Here is an 18,025-nt window from a genome sequence, read left to right on the forward strand (position 1 = left end):
ACTTCAACCCCGGTGAGAGTACCATCACTTAACCCCAGAGTACCATCACTTAACCCTCGTGAGTACCATCACTAACCCCGTGAGTACACACATCACTAACCTCTGTGAGTACCATCACTTAACCCCCGTGAGTACCATCACTTAACCCCCGTGAGTATGATGACTATTTATTTACCTCTCTCTCTGTCAATATATCTATCTATCTATTCACATCTGTCTATAAATATCTATCTACTATTGGCGTAATATAACAAGAGAAATAGATAGATAGATATAGACACATGGGCGGACGGGCGGACAGACAGATAGATAAATACAGACACACTCAATATTCTTATCAGTTTGGGACAATAGATAGATAGATAGATAACAGACAGGCGCAGAAATGTTTCCTTCCGGCAGCGCGACCCAAGAAGAACCACGCTATCAGGGAGCGAGTTGCCAAACACATCAGCCTGAGTCACTGTTACATCAAGATAAATGAACTTTTTTCTTTTTTCTTTTAAGACACGAATAAAACACCCTTCATGTACTATACGCGATGAGGAGGTGTGGGTTTGGCCAATCAAATGCACGCGACGAAGGAAGGAACGTGTACGGATCGTGTCCAAGGGCACAGCGTGGTGGTGGTAAACAGCTGACTGACGCCGCCTGCCTCGCTCTCCCAGTCCAGCAAGTCTCTGTTCAAAGTGTAGCGTGTGTCTCTCTCTCACTCCGGGACTATTTTAACCAGGAAATAAGGCTCTATTTTAAGGTACGTGTTTATGAGATGTCAAACAGTTATCGGTGGTCAGTTAGGAAGTGTTTTGAGGACAGTTTAGAGTGTTTTTGGTGAGTAAATTAAGGTAGAACTTGGCGCGCGCTGAACAGTTACACCCTATGCAGTTCGAAGGACGCCTCTCGCCTGCCTACCCAGTTCCCGCGTATTTTCACTCCTAACGGCTATCAACGGACATTTTACCCTCATTATCACTCGTTTAACTACTTTATAATACAGTTCTCTTCATTTTATAACCGGAACAATACCGTAGTCATCGTTTAACTGCTGGAAAAGGCTCGACAACTTTATGAAACGCTTCTGAACGGTTACTAGACGTGGCGACAATCACCAACCCCGATAACATGACACACCTCACGTTGTGCCTCCACCTACACATCTATACAATAACTATCATCCAAATCACATATAACTTATCATCCACATAAATAAAACACCAAAAAAGGAAAGGATGATATATTAGACTAGAGAGAAAAATGTGATAAAAGGAGCAGAAGTTGGTTTGTTTTGACTACCAGAGGGAGGGTGGGAGGGGAGGGGTTTGTAGCCTGGACACGGGGCGGGGGTGAGGTGAAGTGAGGGAGGGAGAGGGAGAGGTCTTGGTGCCTTTAAGCATAGCGTAACACATACGTATTCCACTGACCATGTTACCCTCCTGGATATAACACCGCTATAATGCTCACAGTCGGACAAAACACTCCCCCACCCCCCATTTTGTTATTTTGACCAGGGTGGTTTTGTCTGTGTTTGATTGTTGCACCAGGTGACGAGGAAGCCGTATAATGCAGCAAGCAAGCAATGTTGTGGGCGGGTGTTTGTGAGCACATATTAGACTCCCTGAAGTTTAGACACCCCGTCGCCCCGCTTATTTCACCTGTTGATTAAAACACCTGGATATGTGGTTCTTGATTAACTAATATTATTGTTGAGTATCAGAGAGGAATGTGTAAATAGCTACACAGGGAGTGTTGAGAGTTAGGATTAGGTTGGATAAAGTTATGTTAGGGTTAACAAGGTTGAAGCTAGGGGTTAGGTTAAGATGTATGAGGATTAGGTTAGATTAAGAGGTGGGGAAGAAGAAGATTAAGATGGTGGGGTTAGGTTAGATTAAGATGGGTGGGGTTAGGTTAGATTAAGATGGTGGGGTTAGGTTAGATTAAGATAAGGGGGTTAGGTTGAGATTAAGATGGGTGGGGTTAGGTTAGATTAAGATGGGTGGGGTTAGGTTAGATTAAGATGGGTGGGGTTAGGTTAGATTAAGATGGGTGGGGTTAGGTTAGATTAAGATGGGTGAGGTTAGGTTAGATTAAGATGGGCGAGGTTAGGTTAGATTAAGATGTATGAGGATTAGGTTAGATTAAGATGGGTGGGATTAGTTTAGGTCGGGCAATTAAAGGGGACGCAGTTACCAAGGGCGAGAGAGAGGGCCAGGAAAAGGATCCGTGCTCGGTATTAACAAAGACTACGTGTTGATAAGAATTTCCTGTTGTGCTTCTTATGACTCAGCTGTGTGGGGGGGTGTAGAGGTCGTGTGTGTGTGTGTGTGTGTAAGGGGGGTGTAGAAGTCGTGTGCGTGCGAGTGATTGAGTGTGTGGGAGGAGACATACTCGCACCTGTGTTAGCACTAGACAGGTAAATCAATCAATCAATCAACCAACCAACCAATAACACCTAAAGTATCCTGGACCGTCACAGTTCAACACACACACACACACACACACCTGAATAAGTTCTCCTAAGACCACCAATTAAGAGGAGAAAATTATCTTAAAACTCTAGTAAGATTTTGTTTAAAGTTCTAATTTTTAAAGGTGTTTACTGAACGTGTTTTGTTATGGTAGAGTCTTGGTGTAGTACTGAGGCCATTTTAGTATACATTAGACTTACGTGTGTATATCATTGAATATATCACGTGAGTATATTAAGTGCACATATATAATAGCGTGTAAAGTGAATATAAAGAGCGTATGATGCATTTACTTGTTTTTTTTTTACGGGATTAGCCCACCAGAGCCTTAGACAATATATTATGCTTCCAGTATCTTCCCAGGCGGTAGTACCTCCCTGTGTGATAGCTGCCTACTACTTACTTAAGTGTATATTATAAGTAAGTAGAGGAAGAGACACACACACTAAAGTAAAGCCGCTCGCCACTACATTAAGTGAGGATAATGTGGCTGATAAGATACTGTACAGGTAAAGCACTCGGGAGGTTAAGAGTCACGTGATGATTTACCTGAGTCACACACACACACACACACGATGGGGGAGAAACCTTGACCGTGTGTGTGTGTGTGTGTGTGTGTGTGTGTTCATGAATTCTAAGTGACTTTACCTTTGAATTAACTTGCCACTACAGGTGTTGTACAGACACAGGTGAAGCTACTGGTATTGGTACAAGTTTAGGATCACCTGAAGAATTTCCACCTTCCAGCCTATTTCACCTAATGATTAACCACCCTAACGTTGTTTGGGTCGGGGGGTGATGTTAGGTTAAGTTAGGGTTAGTGTTAGGTTAGTATTAGGTTAGTGTTTGGTTTGTGTTAGGTTAGTGTTAGGTTAGTTAGGATAGGTTAGTGTTAGGTTAGTTAGGATAGGTTAGTGTTAGGTTAGTTAGGATAGGTTAGTGTTAGGTTAGTTAGGATAGGTTAGTGTTAGGTTAGTTAGGATAGGTTAGTGTTAGGTTAGTTAGGATAGGTTAGTGTTAGGTTAGTTAGGATAGGTTAGTGTTAGGTTAGTTAGGATAGGTTAGTGTTAGGTTAGTTAGGATAGGTTAGTGTTAGGGTGGTTAATCTGTAGATGAAATAAGCTAGGGTGTATATTCTTCAGGTGATTTCAAATTTGACACAGGTACAGTACAGGTAGCTACGGGTGTTGATATAAACACAGGTATGGTTTCAACTAGAGTCATAAAGAGTCACGTACATTTAGTTACAGGTACAAATGTAATTACTTACACAGGTACAGTCACCTGAAATAACTGAGCGTTAATTATTGTGGTAAAAATAAAACAAAAGATAACGTAAAATGTTAATGATAAAGTTTCGTGTTTTGAAAGATTCTGGCAGAGATAAAATCACCGAAAAGTCCTCCGCAGAGATAGTGTCTTAACTGTTCAACCAATCAGAATAGCTCTTCGAGAGAACTAGAGATACGACTGGGTGAGCATATAAGATAAAGTAACCGGTGATGAAATACTTGTCCGTCCTGCTTGGGGGGGGAGGGGTAAACGAAAACACAAGTTCAGCCAATCATAAAAGACCTTCTGGACAATATGAAATACCATTGGCTGAATATGCAATAAAAACAAAGAACCAGTGACGCATCGTGTGGACCATCTCGCCAGGGGTACAATAGAGAGAGATATGTTGTGTTTTTTAAGCTATAATTAGGACAAGACCAAAACAAAATAACCCGCCCCGCCCCGCCCCGCCCGCTGCCAAAGCCCCACCCCGCACACTGCCAAAAGGCCCGCCATCCCACCTAAAATGACCCAGAATATCCGGATAAATTGCTTCTAAATTCTGAACTTCGGAACAAAGATGTGTGGAATAAAATTGCTGAGTTTCGTAATAATTGAGGTCACGATGTTGAAATGCATTACAGAGGAAATGTTGCATCTGTGTGTGTACCCTCACAACACCACCCCTACCCCACTACTGTAAACCCCCTTCCCCCACAACCCTCCGTACTAAACCCCTCCCCCACAACCCTCTGCACCACAACCCCTCCCCACAACCCTCTGCACCACAACCCTCCACCACAACCCCTCCTCTGCACCACAACCCCTGCCTGCACCACAACCCTCCCCTCCTCTGCACCACAACCTCTGCACCACAACCTCCCCACAACCCTCTGCACCACAACCTCCCCACAACCCCTCTGCCTCCCCCCAACCCTCTCCTACAAACCCCTCCCCCACAACCCTCTGCACCACAACCCCTCCCCATATCAGCTGTCAACACCCTCAGGCTTACAAAACAACATAATTAAGAACAAAATTAGATTCACGAGTCGTTTAAGGACAAACCCGCCGAGACGCGAGTAAGAGTTTGTTTGTGTGTTGGGCCGAGGAGTGTTTTTACTTAATTACTGTATAGACAGTTTTAAAGATGTTTTTACTTGATTATAGACACTTGTAAGGTGTTTTTACTTGATTATAGACTTATAAGGTGTTTTTATTTGATTGTAGAATTCAGCAAAGTGTACATTAAATTGTTAGATGAAATCCTTTTATAACTCTAAACCACAATGTCTCTATGGTCAAATGTCAGATTCTGCATAGTTCTTTAAAGGTGCAAGTAAATTAAACATAGTCTAGGCATTCTGGAACGCGTCAGACAATCAATGGAACGACGTGTACAGGCCTGCATTGAGGCAGAAGGGGACAACTTTGAACATTTCCTTTAGGTTGTAACAAAGAGGTGGTCACACTGTAGAGATCTGTGAATAAATGATAACAAAAATCAACGGGGGTTTCACTTTAAATTCACTCTCATTAATACAACATCTTAAATGTATTGTAACATGGAAACTATGCAGAATCTGACATTTGACCATAGAAACATTGTGGTTTAGAGTTATCCAAGGATTTCATCTAACAATTTAATGTACTCTTTGCTGAATCACCCTGTATAGTCCGTAAAATTAAGGTTTCACTGTACTGATGGACTGAAATATATGCAAATCTTTTTTTTTTCTCTTCCCAGGATGGCTGAGTGCATGATGCTGCTGAGTGCGAGAGACCGCTGGTGTAACGAGAAGCTAGAGTTTGTGTGTGCTGTGGTGGAGGGCGTGGACCGGGCGAGTCTCAGAGCCCAGCTGGAGTCGTGCGAGACGGAGGAAGATGCCGAGGGTCTCATGCACAGTCTCTTGTGGCTCCAGGACTGTCACAACGCTCAGATGGCCGCCTTCCAGTATGACGAAGAGCCACAACAATCACTACAATCACAGCCAGATGATGCAGCCACGGAGGAACCCAATCTCTTATCAGTATTTGATGGGTTAGATTTAACAGAGGACGACAACGACTTGAGAAACGACCCCACACACGACCCCCAACTACAGTTTGTACGTATCAGGCAGCAGGAGGGGCAACAGCAGAACGATGCGCCCGTGACACAGATCCTCCTGACGCAGCAGCAAATCACCACCCCGAGGCAGTACCCACGACTCCCCCTCCATGACCCAGACTACCCTGAGGTGTGGGGGGAGTGTGAGGACCTCAACGAGTACCTGGAGGATGAGAACCACTCCCTACTTTATCCTCACAACCCAAACAATCCTCTCCAACTTCTGCAGGAACGACACGAAGACGTTCCGCAGGAAGAAGACGAGGAGGAGGAAGAAAAAGGCGCAGTAGCTGCAGTACCAGCAGCAGCAGAAGACATCACAGCAGCAGAAGACATCACAGCAGCAGAAGACATCACAGCAGCAGAAGACATCACAGCACATATAATACCAGCAGCAGAAGACATCACAGCACACACAATACCAGCAGCGTCGAAAGAGGAGGACACGGCGAATGACCAACTAGTGGCACAGCTACTAGCAGACGAGGAGGAGGAACAACTTGTCGGTGAGGAGACGACGGGGGACGAGCAGCTAGCGAGGGAACTGGCGGAGGAACTAGCACAGGAGGAGGCGGAGGGAGAGGAGACGGAGGAGGAAAAGGCAGCAACTGACGTCGCTATCCTCATGAACATGTTTCCTGACGCCGAGCCGGAGTACCTGCAGGAGAGGTGAGTGTTGACCTGACCACACACACACACACATGTAGAAAACCTAACCTAATCTCACTTTACTTAATCTCTCCTCCTTCAGTGTGAGAGACGAAGAACAAAACCCCAGGTACAAATCCCTAGTTGATCCTCAGCTTAGATCAGCCAAATAGCGGCAAACACACACACACACTAATAGTTTAAGTGAGAGTAAGAGGAAAGGGAAATGGAAGAGAGGATGGAAAAGGGGAGGGGAAGGAAGAAAAGAAGGGAGGGAGAGGGGCCAGTTGACTAATCTTAATATAATCCACAGGTAAAGACAGACAGATTCTGTTTTACATTATCAGGTAAAAAAACAAAGAAAAAATACCGTACAAAGCTTTTAAGAATCTGCTGCTTAAATCAGCTTAAGTCAAGGTTAAAAGTTCTTGTTTATTATTATAAACTTAATTGGAACACAACACCTGAATATTATACACACCAGCTTATTTCACCAGAAGATTAACCTAGCCTAACCTCATCTAACCTGACCTACCTTAACCTAATCTAACGTAACTGCCACAGGTAGGTATTTGGGTGGTTAATCTTCAGGTGAAATAAGCATGGGGAGGCTATTGTTCAGGTGATCCAATAAAGGTATCATTTTAATGCGATACCATGAACTTATAACTAATCTCTTTCTTGGTTTTATTCGGCGGAGAGAAAATAAATGAATGAAACGCCAGGTACAATGTTACTCAGGTACAATGTAACATGATGCCAGGTACAATGTTACGAGACGCCAGGTACAATGTAACACGATGCCGGGTACAATGTTACGAGACGCCAGGTACAATGTAACACGATGCCGGGTACAATGTTACGAGACGCCAGGTACAATGTTACTCAGGTGGATTATTACCCCCCAGTTAATGAATGATATACTTTAAAACGTTCCAATAGTGAATGGTTCTCTCTCACATTAATGGGTGTTGGCAGGAGTAACCCAGGCCAAGTGCGTAGCTCTCTCTCTCTCTCTCAAAAGGTTATCACCACACATAACCAGAAACAAGGGATGAGAGTTTTAGATAATAATGTGTGTGTGTGTGTGTGTTTTAGTCAAGTAATATTTAGAGAAACACATAGAACAGTTCAACTAAAGTATTTCTGTTTATCTGGACATAGCAATCAACACCTGTAGGTCCCTGTTGGTGACATGAGTGGCATCCCCCCCCCCCCACCCCCTATAAATAATAATAATAAAGAATAAATTCGTGACGCCCACAGCTGGTGGTGCCCCGCCCGTCCACTGTTCATTTCGTTCACCTTGTATAAAACGTGGGTTGAAAACGACGCATCGGAACAACACCGTGAAATTGAATGAACACTGAACATATTGCAATCCATAATAACGAAAGCTTATTTACCTCTATATTCTACGTATATTTATTTTCACACACACACACACACACACACACACACACACACACACACACACACATTTCAAATTGGCTCTCAACCAAAATTACCTCACATACTACACGCCTCCCTCCTCCTCCTCCTCCTCCCCTCCCTCCCCCTCCCTCCCTCCCTTCCCCCTTTCAGATAAATGTCATAATGTCATTTACTGAGGACATAAATGACCAAAGTTGTCATCATTCTCATATGGGACATTTAAATTAACTGATTGGTGGGTTTGTGTTCTGGGTATCCAATAACCTTCCGTCTCACCTGTCCTGGCTAGCCAATCACCTGCCATCTTACCTGAAAACGAAAAAAAATACATGAATAAATTTAAATAAATAAAAATGAAAATTAAATTGAAAAAATGAACGAAGTAAATTGAAATATAACAAGTATACAGTAACTACAGTAATTATCTTCTGTCTAAACCCTCAAGTCTTACCCTCCAGACATACTCCACAAATCTCAAGTCTTTATCCCCAACCTCCATCATCCCTAACAGGAGTGTGGAGGTGAAAGGGGAGGAAGAGGCTTTTGGTGAGCTGGTCGAGGAACTACTTCAGCTCAAGACAACAGAGCCAAGGATGAGCGGGTACCTCAAGCGTCAGAAGACACACTCCTCCAACAGCCCTGAGGAGGACATACCTGCGCCTCTCTTTGACCCCAGCAAGGTAAGGTCGTACTTGAGATGATGAGATACAGACCCTTGATAAACATAAATTCTAAATACTTGTAAATATGTTAATAAACAGTTTTAATTACTTGTAAATGTGTAAATACTTGTACCAAATACTGTACTTGTAAATATGTAAATACATACATAATCGTAATTAACCTGTAAATGTGTAAATACTTGTACCAAATACTTGTAAATATGTAAATACATACATACTCTTAATTAACCTGTAAATTTATAAACTGAATGCTGTGTCTGTATGTAAATTGAAGATCCACAGACAGGTACCGTACTTAGTAACACTTGTCATCACATACAATAATTAGTTGCGGTAAAACAATAAACAAAGCAGCTATCATAATTAGTACTGAATCAAGTGTAAGTAGAAATTAAGTATAAGTAGAATATAAGGATGTGGCTTTATACCTCCATCACTTATAAAGATGTCGCCTTATACCCCATTATAAGCACCCCTTCCTTTGTATTCATGGTACTGAGGAGAACCTTTATGAGCACCACCTCTCATTTTCATGGTAGCAGCAGACATTACGAGCATCTCTTCCTCATGTCTTCACTCATCTCATGATTGTGACAACCCCTACGAGTCTTTCCAACCCTCTCCACTCCAGGACGTGACAGCCAACGAGCTCCACGAGTGCTCCATCTGTTACGAGGAGGAGGTGCTGGAGAAGAACATGGCCACCTGCAATGCCTACACCAACTACCACAAGTTCTGCATCGACTGTATCAGGAAGTAAGGACTGTGCCCTTTAATGTCACCCTTAGAGTTTTGTGGGTTATTTAACAGCTGGTGGGAGATATACTGATGATGATGATGATGATGAAGGGCTGAAAAGGCATCAGGGGAGGAAGGGGGTGGGGGATTGAGAAGGGGGTGTTAAGACTGTACTGAGTAAGACTGACTGAAAAGGGCATTTGGGTGATTGACATTACTTCAAGGTTCTGTATAGTTTTGATCAACTAAGTACTGCAATATCTCTAAACATTACAACCTTCAAGTTGAATCTAAAACCTCGCCTCTTACCTCACCACCAGGCACGTAGCAGCACAGATAGGCCAGGGACACTCCTCCTTCAAGTGCATGAATGGTTACTGTAAATGTGAGTTCTCTTGGAGGACACTGAAGAGGGTGATGGAGCCTGTAGTGTTCCATAAGATACAGGAGAGAAAGCAACAGGACGAGATAATGAGAGCGGGTATTGAGAACCTCACGGCCTGCCCCTTCTGTAACTTCATGATCATTATGCCCAACGAGGATGACAAAGTACTCGATTGCCTAAATCCCGAGTGCCTCAAGGAATCCTGCAGGTAGGGATATTGTATTCAAAGTGTTTGATAGAATCCAAAAGGTATGATCAACCTGCACTTATACCTTGTACAGTACAGTGGCTGAAGTGTTTTGTGGGATGTGGCAACTCTGTGGAATGTGTATCTAGTATCCTCACACCGGCCACTACTGTGTTTCATTAGGGCCATTCCGAGATATTTAATACGATGTAAATAAACACAGAGGTGCCACATCTTCCAAAATGCACCAGCCAGTGTATTAGGTATGAGTGCAGGTGACTGTAAGTTTGATGTTCTATGTGTCTAGCTGTACAGTAGGTAAGATATCATACCAAATGGCTCCAAAAGTCCTGGTACAGTAGAAGGATGCTGTTCCATGCATTTAACTGTAAATAGGATATTGTACAATATCTTTCTTAACCCTGAAGGAATCATGAATGACAGATATGTTCTTGTATGTTCACCTACAGTAAGATTTAACCCTTTAAGCACAATAACAACCCCTTGAATACTTTAACACAACCCTTTGAGTACATTGACAACTTCTTGAGTACAATGACATAACCCCTTGAGTATATTGACTTAAAACATTTAGTTTCCTACAGGTTTAAAGTATTGTACAATTTCATATAATGTGAAATACTCTTTTATGTTAATGACGAATTTATCTTACTTTACATGGCCTATTTATACTATACCTGTACTATATGGGAAGAAAATAGATCTGTAGTTTGTACTGTGTACGTACTATATTGCCAAAATCTAAAACACTGGTACAGTAATTTAGGTTATGTTTATTATTCATGAAAAAAATAGGAAACAAACTTCTACCCATTAATTTCCAAACTTGCTGAAGGAGAGACACACTTTGTCAGGCTGTGTAAGGAGGTGTCACATGTGCCGCTCCGCTGTGAGGAGGTGGAGAGAGAGACACAGAAGGATGCTCGTGTGGTGCTGGAGAACCAGATGGCTGAGGCTATGATCAGGTGAGGCTGTGTGTGTGTAATCCAACCATGACTTTGTAATTTTATGGTTTTGTTTCTATAAATATACTGTATCTTAATGTCTATGGAGTCTTCAATGCAAGTTCAATTTCTTCTTCCTCTTCCACACCACCATCATCATCTTTATTGGTCTTCTTCTCTTCCATTGATACAGTTGTTCTCCTGCTTTAGTGCTGGGTTGCTAGACAGGTGTTAGCTGGTTGCCCCATTCTTAAGCAATAAGTCAGTGGGTTCCTCCATCACCTTGGCCAGATGCTAGACCACCCAAGGGTTGTTCCACCATAGCCATGTACACCTAATAGTGAAGTGAAGTCAGTATATAGCAGTGTGTACTTACAAAAAAACATAACTGAAACATTGTGCCAATTAATTAAAAGTCATGACACTAGTTTACATTCTTCTTATCTGCATCAAAACAATCATCTGCCTCATGTTGCACACTGCAGGGAATGTCCGTACTGCAAGAAGAGATTCATCAAGGAGGCCGGCTGCAACAAGATGATGTGTTCCTGTGGCACCGCCATGTGTTACCTGTGTAAGATTGTCATCACTAACGACTATCATCACTTTGAAAAACAGGGCATTGTTTCAGACAAGTAAGGAACGTTTTACTGTGTTCTTCACTACTGAGACAGATAAGTCTTATCACCATAATGTAGAATATGGATTTGAATATTTATAAATAAAATCCTGAAATATATTTTTTTTTAAATGTTCATCAGCAGTTGACCAAGGTGTAATTATATACAAACAAGAATATTTACAACTCAAAATCTACTGTTCATTAAATATTTTGATAAAATTTATCAAGACTGCCAAGAATATATATATATATATATATATTTTTTTTTAAGGGGATTAGCCCACCAGGGCACAGGTCACTGACCCACATCACGGCCTGGGGAGCAAATATATAATAAAATAATAATAATAATAATAATAATAATAACAATAACAAAAAAAAAAACAATAATAATGATTAATATGTATAAAGACTGTACAAAGATCCATTACTACAGCATCCATGTTATCCTCCAGGTGCCCGCTGTGGAGTAGTTCCTCAGAGCTGCACACCTCTGAGGTTCGAGCGGCAGCACTGAGGGGGAAGCAGGAGCTGGACCCCACCATCCAACTTGTCTATGACCCCACTGTTGACATCTTGTAACCCAGAGTGACCCACTACTCATAATGGTTGGTGATGAACATAACCTTGGTGCTATCAACACTCTGTGATGCTGTCTTGAACAACAGCCATACGGTATACAGAATTTGCAACAACATTCAACTTGGATTGCAATGCCAGTTTGTGATGAAAGAATGTACACATTTAAAGTTAAGTTTTATATATTCAGATCTCGGTACCTTCTGACTAAAGGCTTTTGGATCAATAGGTCAGAATCGAGTGAGAGATTATACCATGGCTGACTGTCTTCTGTCAGCCATGCCCGTCACTGGTATGGCAATATACTCACTGAGGCTATTACTAAAGTGTCGGGGTGTCTATTCTGGGTCTTTCATGCTTCTGTAATTATACTGTACCTATGTCACTGCTTTTGTAACATCCACTGTGAATACTATGATGGCCATCTGGGTCTATGATGGCCACCTGCAACTATGGTGGCCATCTAAGTCTATGATGGCCACCTGCAACTATGATGGCCACCTGGGAATCTATGATGGTCACCTGGGAATTTATGATGGTCACCTGGGAATCTATAATGGTCACCTGGGAATCTATAATGGTCACCTGGGAATTATAATGGTCACCTGGGAATCTATAATGGTCACCTGGGAATCTATAATGATCACCTGGGAATCTATAATGGCCACCTGGGAATCTATAATGGCCACCTGGGAATCTATGATGGCCACCTGGGAATCTATGATGGCCACCTAGAACTCTATGATAGCCACCTGGGAATCAACTAAATCACAGTAATTTTCCAACTAACCCCTTGTCTATGAGGTCCCCACTGTGCTGAATAAAATTGTTTGGCCCGAGACAAAATAAAACGGTAAATGTGGCGTCCCCATAGAGAGGTGGTTAGGCAATTAAATCATTTTGACCCACATGACCATCATAGTGGCCTCGCCATAGGTTTGTGATATTCATATTTTTAAAAGGAAGTGGAATTTTACGGATATATTTACTACAAGATTCAAGAGCACCAACCCTGACCAGAACCTCCTTGTGTTATATTCAGATAAGTTTGTGTTATGAGTGACTACCAACCAAACCTTTTACCCCAGTATTTTAAAGCTAATATAATACAATATACAGTACAGTATATATATAGTCTGATATGGACCAATAATTTATCCCTTTATAAACATAGATGAATAATTTTGTAGAAATGTTATGTATATTAATTCGGTTGATGAAGGATTTTTTTTAACATAGTACAGTACTGTGTGTGTGGTGAATATCCCATTTTCCTTTTGGTTGTTGATCACAGTGCCATACAGTGGGGTATGCTATAACGAACGTAATTGGTTCCAGAACCTCGTTCGTTATAGGATTAATCCGTTCCAGGCCCCCAAATACAACCACTTAACACTGAAAAAATTCTGTGGAAAATGTAAAAAATACGGTACTTTATCTTACCTTAGTGTTATTCAGCATGCAGGTACCCCTAAACACTGGCACAGCACTATCACTTGCACTGGGAGTCTTGGCTTTAAGGTCCTCAAACAATTGTTTAGCCTTCTCACAAATTATAGCTTCACTAATGCTATCACCTGCCATTTCTTTCTCCTTTATCCACACTAAGAGTAAATTTTCCATCACTTCAATCACATTACACCTTGCTTTGCTAAGTCTAAAGATTCCCTTAGCCACTTGCACAGTTTTTAAATCCTCTTTATTCTTCAAAATCATACATATAGTCGATTTAGCCATCCCATATTCATCACTAAGTTTCGCAATGCTTCTTCCATTCTCACGTTTCTTTATAATTTCTTTCTTAGTTTCAAGGGTTATTAGCTTTCTCACTCGCTTTGGACGATTCATTGTTACAATTGTGTACTTGTATATCAAAATAGTTCTACAAATAACGCGAATTTCCACATCAAAAGACGAAATTTCAACAATAACAGTGGTGCACTGGCTACACAATGAGACAAAGATGGCGCCTGACGCTCTTGTTGTGGGTCGCGGTACAACAATATTCATGCGCTAGGCGAAATAGTCCCGTATTCATCCGCGTTCGTTGTAGGAGTTGCGTTCGTTATAGCATTCTCAATTTTATAGGTAAAACCGTTCGTTATAGGAATATTCGTAGTAGGATCCGTTCGTTATAGCATGCCCCACTGTACTTTGACTTGGTTGAACATTCTTCATTCGGATCTCTGGACATATAGTATCTTAACAGGTTAATTGGAGACAGTCTGATTAAGATTTATACCACCCTCATGGATACCAAAATACTGTAGAGTCAAACTGAAAAAAAATACTATTAGGGCTCACCTGAAGATTAGCCCCCCATAGATGATTATTTCACCCGAATATTAGGTGGAGGTTAATCTACAAGTGAAATAAGCTGGGGAGGGGGGGGGGGTAATCTTCATGTGATATTTGGAGGTCACAATATCTGGTTAACAGTCTCATGAGGTTAAAGTGTTAGGTGACATAAAGAACAATATACTTTACTTTTTTCATTATTACTTTATGACAGTACAGTACATTACTTCATGTTATTCATTATTATCTTATTATGTTTTATTCATTATCTTATTTCACTTTACTTTCAATTATCTTAGTACCTTTATGTTTATTCATATTTTAGGGGACCTCTTTAACCTAATCTAACCCAACCTATCCAAACTCATCTCAACCTAACCCAACTTAATCCAGCTAAACCAAACCTAACCCAATCTATCCTAACCTAACTCAATCTATCCTAACCTAACCAATGGATGTGATTTATTTTACTCCTCAGGGAAAACAAATGTAGTATTATTAGTATAACCAACCATCATTCCACTCAATTATAGTGACTACATAATGATGAGGTCAATTACCATGTAAATGACTCTACATGATGAGGTCAATTACTGTGTAAATGACTATGTAATGAGGTCAATTAGACTAGGTCCAATCATTAGCTTTCTTTAATTGTCTGTATGTGGCTCAATATGTTGTTATGGTGCAGTTCACTCTTGTTTATTGTTGACTCACTAAAGTATTCATTAAGTGATGAAAATAAGAATTGAGTAAAAAATAAATAAATAAAAGTTCCTTGTTTTTTTATTTCTTCAGTCATGAAGATGATGAAATAAAACATAGACAATATTATCTTAATTCTCAAACGGTTAGAATACTGTAAATGTGTTGTTTTGTAATTGTTGGATTGATGAAGAAAAAAATATATATTATTAGAAAAATACAATAAAATTAATAATTGTTAGAAAAAAATAATAATAATATAATTTGTTTTTTAATTTTAGATACCTGTTAGAAAAACACTTACGTTAAAACAGTAATAAAAATATTGTTATGTTAAGTTATAAGGACAATCTAGTTGGTGGAAATGTAAGATTAGTTTTGCAGTAAAGAATATTTCAATAGTAATTAATGGTATAGTACAGTATGGTAAACCCTTTGATGATGATGATTTAACCTTTAGATGATGAGAATTTAACCCTTTGATGACAAATTAACATTTTGTTGATGTTTTAACCCTTTGGTGAAGATTTAACCCTTTGAGAGATGCTGATATAACCCTATTATGATGATGATTTAACCCTTTAATGAAGATGATTTAACCCTTTGACGATGATGATATAACCCTTCAAAACTCAAAGGGTAAACTTGTGTCGGTACCCTCGTGTTGACGTGCCTCAGTGGGACCAGACCAGCACCCAACACGCCGCCACACCCCCTTACCTGTACAGTGTGACCCATGGTTGACCTAGCCACACATTACCAAGTTCAGACTCATTTCAATTAACCTGGACCCCACATGTCCCTCTCTAATACCCCCAAAAGAATGTGCTGAAATTATTCTTGAACTCTACAGCAGATACAGACCGTCATTACAGAGACCCAACACTGTAAACTGATGTAGTCTGTATATGTGTGTTTGTAAACTATTGTATGTATTTATTTTACATTGTACAGTCATTTATTTTTTCGTGTGTAGTTGTTGCAGGTGAAAATTGCAGTGTTGCAACATTGGAATGCATTTCGGTATTGTTTTTTTGTTTTTTAGTTGCAACATTGTCGCTTGGCTGTTGATTACATGCAACAAGACAAGGTAAAACTTTTTCATATATTTACTTTCAAAATTTTCCATTAAAGTAAAAAAAAAATATAGGTTAATTGGATCACCTGAAAATTCCCCCCCCCCCTGTTTATTTCACGAGGCTGGTGACAGAAGAAGGAGATGTTGGTGATGAAGCAATGAAGGAAGAGGAAGAGATGGAGGAGGAGCTACTTCAGGAAGAATAGGTTAAGGTTTCACAATGTTACGTTAGGTTAAGGTAGGTGGGGCTTGATTGCCTTAGTACGGTACAAAGGGTTTAGACGCAAGCGGACGTCACGGCGGGGAAAATCAATCGGCGAATGTCATGCCCGCTAACAAGTGGGTCCTGCCAAAACTCAGGTGGTGTAGTGGTGGACGGGGCTGTGGTGGAGGAGGAGCGAGGTGAAGGAGGGGCGTGGTGGAGAAAGGTGATGGAAGGGGCGTGGTGGAGGAGGGGCGTGGTGGGAATGGAAGGGGCGTGGTGGAGAAGGTGTGAAGGGGGCGTGGTGGAGGGGAGCGAGGTGAAGGAGGCGTAGGTGGAGAAAGGTGTGATGGAAGGGGCGGGTGGAGGAGGAGCGAGGTGAAGGAGGGGCGTGGTGGAGAAAGGTGTGATGGAAGGGGGCGTGGTGGAGAAAGGTGTGATGGAAGGGGGCGTGGTCAGGCATCATCTTCACACGTCCCCTCCTTCCCCCCACCACCACCACCTCTTAACTCCGTGCCAGTGAAGGCTGCTGACACACCCCCTAACAGATTGTAGTCAGCGCCTGACCACTTGTTGACGAGATGCATCGTCACCTGCTGCCACGATCACCATCACTACACTACCAACCACCACCACACTCTCCACCACCATCACTACATTACCATCATCACTGCCACCACACCACCATTAAACTACCACCATCACTACTACAGTACAACACCAGCACTAGAAGCCACCACCATCACTACTGCACTATAAGCCACCAACACACGCTCCAGCTATCCACTTAACAACACAACACAAATAACAACACCACCAACACAACACCAATACAAAACCAACACAGCACAACACCAACAACACAACAAACACCAACAACACAACACAACACCCACAACACAACACAGCACAACACCAACAACATAACACAACACCAACATAAAACAACACAACACCAACACAGCACAACACAACACCAACATAAAACAACACAACACCAACACAGCACAACACCAACAACACAACACAACACCAACATAAAACAACACAACACCAACAACATAACACAACACCAACATAAAAACAAAACAAATACACAACACCAACATAAAACAACACAACACCAACACAGCACAACACAACACCAACATAAAACAACACAAAACCAACACAGCACAACACCAACAACACAACACAACACCAACAACACAACACCAACAATACAACACACATTAACACAACAAACACTAACAACATCAACAAAACACGACACCAACAACACAACACAAATAACAACACCACCAACACAGCACAACACAACAACATAAAACAACACAACACCAACACAGCACAAACACAACACCAACATAAAACAACACAACACCAACACAGCACAACACAACACCAACATAAAAACAACACAACAAACCAACACAGCACAACACCAACAACACAACACAACACCAACAACACAACACCAACAATACAACACATTAACACAACAAACACTAACAACATCAACAAAACACGACACCAACAACACAACACAAATAACAACACCACCAACACAGCACAACACAACACCAACATAAAACAACACAACACCAACACAGCACAACACCAACAACACAACACAACACAACAACAACAC

General features: G+C 41.4%; 1 protein-coding gene across 3 annotated transcripts; it reads left to right on the plus strand.

The window, feature by feature from the left end:
• Positions 1–614: 614 nt before the first annotated feature.
• Positions 615–13,511, plus strand: LOC121866678 (protein Ycf2-like). Of its 3 annotated transcripts, none has more exons than XR_006089005.1 (8): positions 617–754; positions 5,488–6,519; positions 8,444–8,612; positions 9,247–9,371; positions 9,674–9,946; positions 10,801–10,911; positions 11,084–11,240; positions 11,376–11,451. XR_006089005.1 is itself a non-coding variant. In XM_042366384.1 (8 exons), the coding sequence occupies exons 2-8, from the start codon at positions 5,489–5,491 to the stop codon at positions 12,092–12,094; spliced, it is 1,986 nt and encodes a 661-aa protein (XP_042222318.1). In that variant the 5' UTR covers positions 623–754; position 5,488; the 3' UTR covers positions 12,095–13,511. The 3 variants fall into 3 exon arrangements, 2 of the variants coding, with proteins under 2 accessions (XP_042222319.1, XP_042222318.1); XM_042366384.1 differs by lacking the exon at positions 11,084–11,240 and adding an exon at positions 11,968–13,511 and having other exon boundaries at positions 623–754; positions 11,376–11,525; XM_042366385.1 differs by lacking the exons at positions 11,084–11,240; positions 11,376–11,451 and having other exon boundaries at positions 615–754; positions 10,782–10,911.
• The last annotated feature ends 4,514 nt before the right edge of the window (positions 13,512–18,025 follow it).

Source organism: Homarus americanus, unplaced genomic scaffold (assembly GCF_018991925.1).
Source record: "Homarus americanus isolate GMGI-L3 unplaced genomic scaffold, GMGI_Hamer_2.0 scaffold14144, whole genome shotgun sequence".
Taxonomy (NCBI): Eukaryota; Metazoa; Arthropoda; class Malacostraca; order Decapoda; family Nephropidae; genus Homarus; species Homarus americanus.

What these genes read in the sequence shown, in the direction of transcription:
- LOC121866678 (XM_042366384.1), top strand. Translation starts at nt 5,489, where the DNA reads ATGGCTGAGTGCATGATGCTGCTGAGTGCGAGAGACCGCTGGTGTAAC. An exon ending in CCGGAGTACCTGCAGGAGAG is followed by an intron (nt 6,520 to 8,443) that starts GTGAGTGTTGAC and finishes CATCCCTAACAG; the next exon opens with GAGTGTGGAGGTGAAAGGGG. An exon ending in CAGGGCATTGTTTCAGACAA is followed by an intron (nt 11,526 to 11,967) that starts GTAAGGAACGTT and finishes GTTATCCTCCAG; the next exon opens with GTGCCCGCTGTGGAGTAGTT.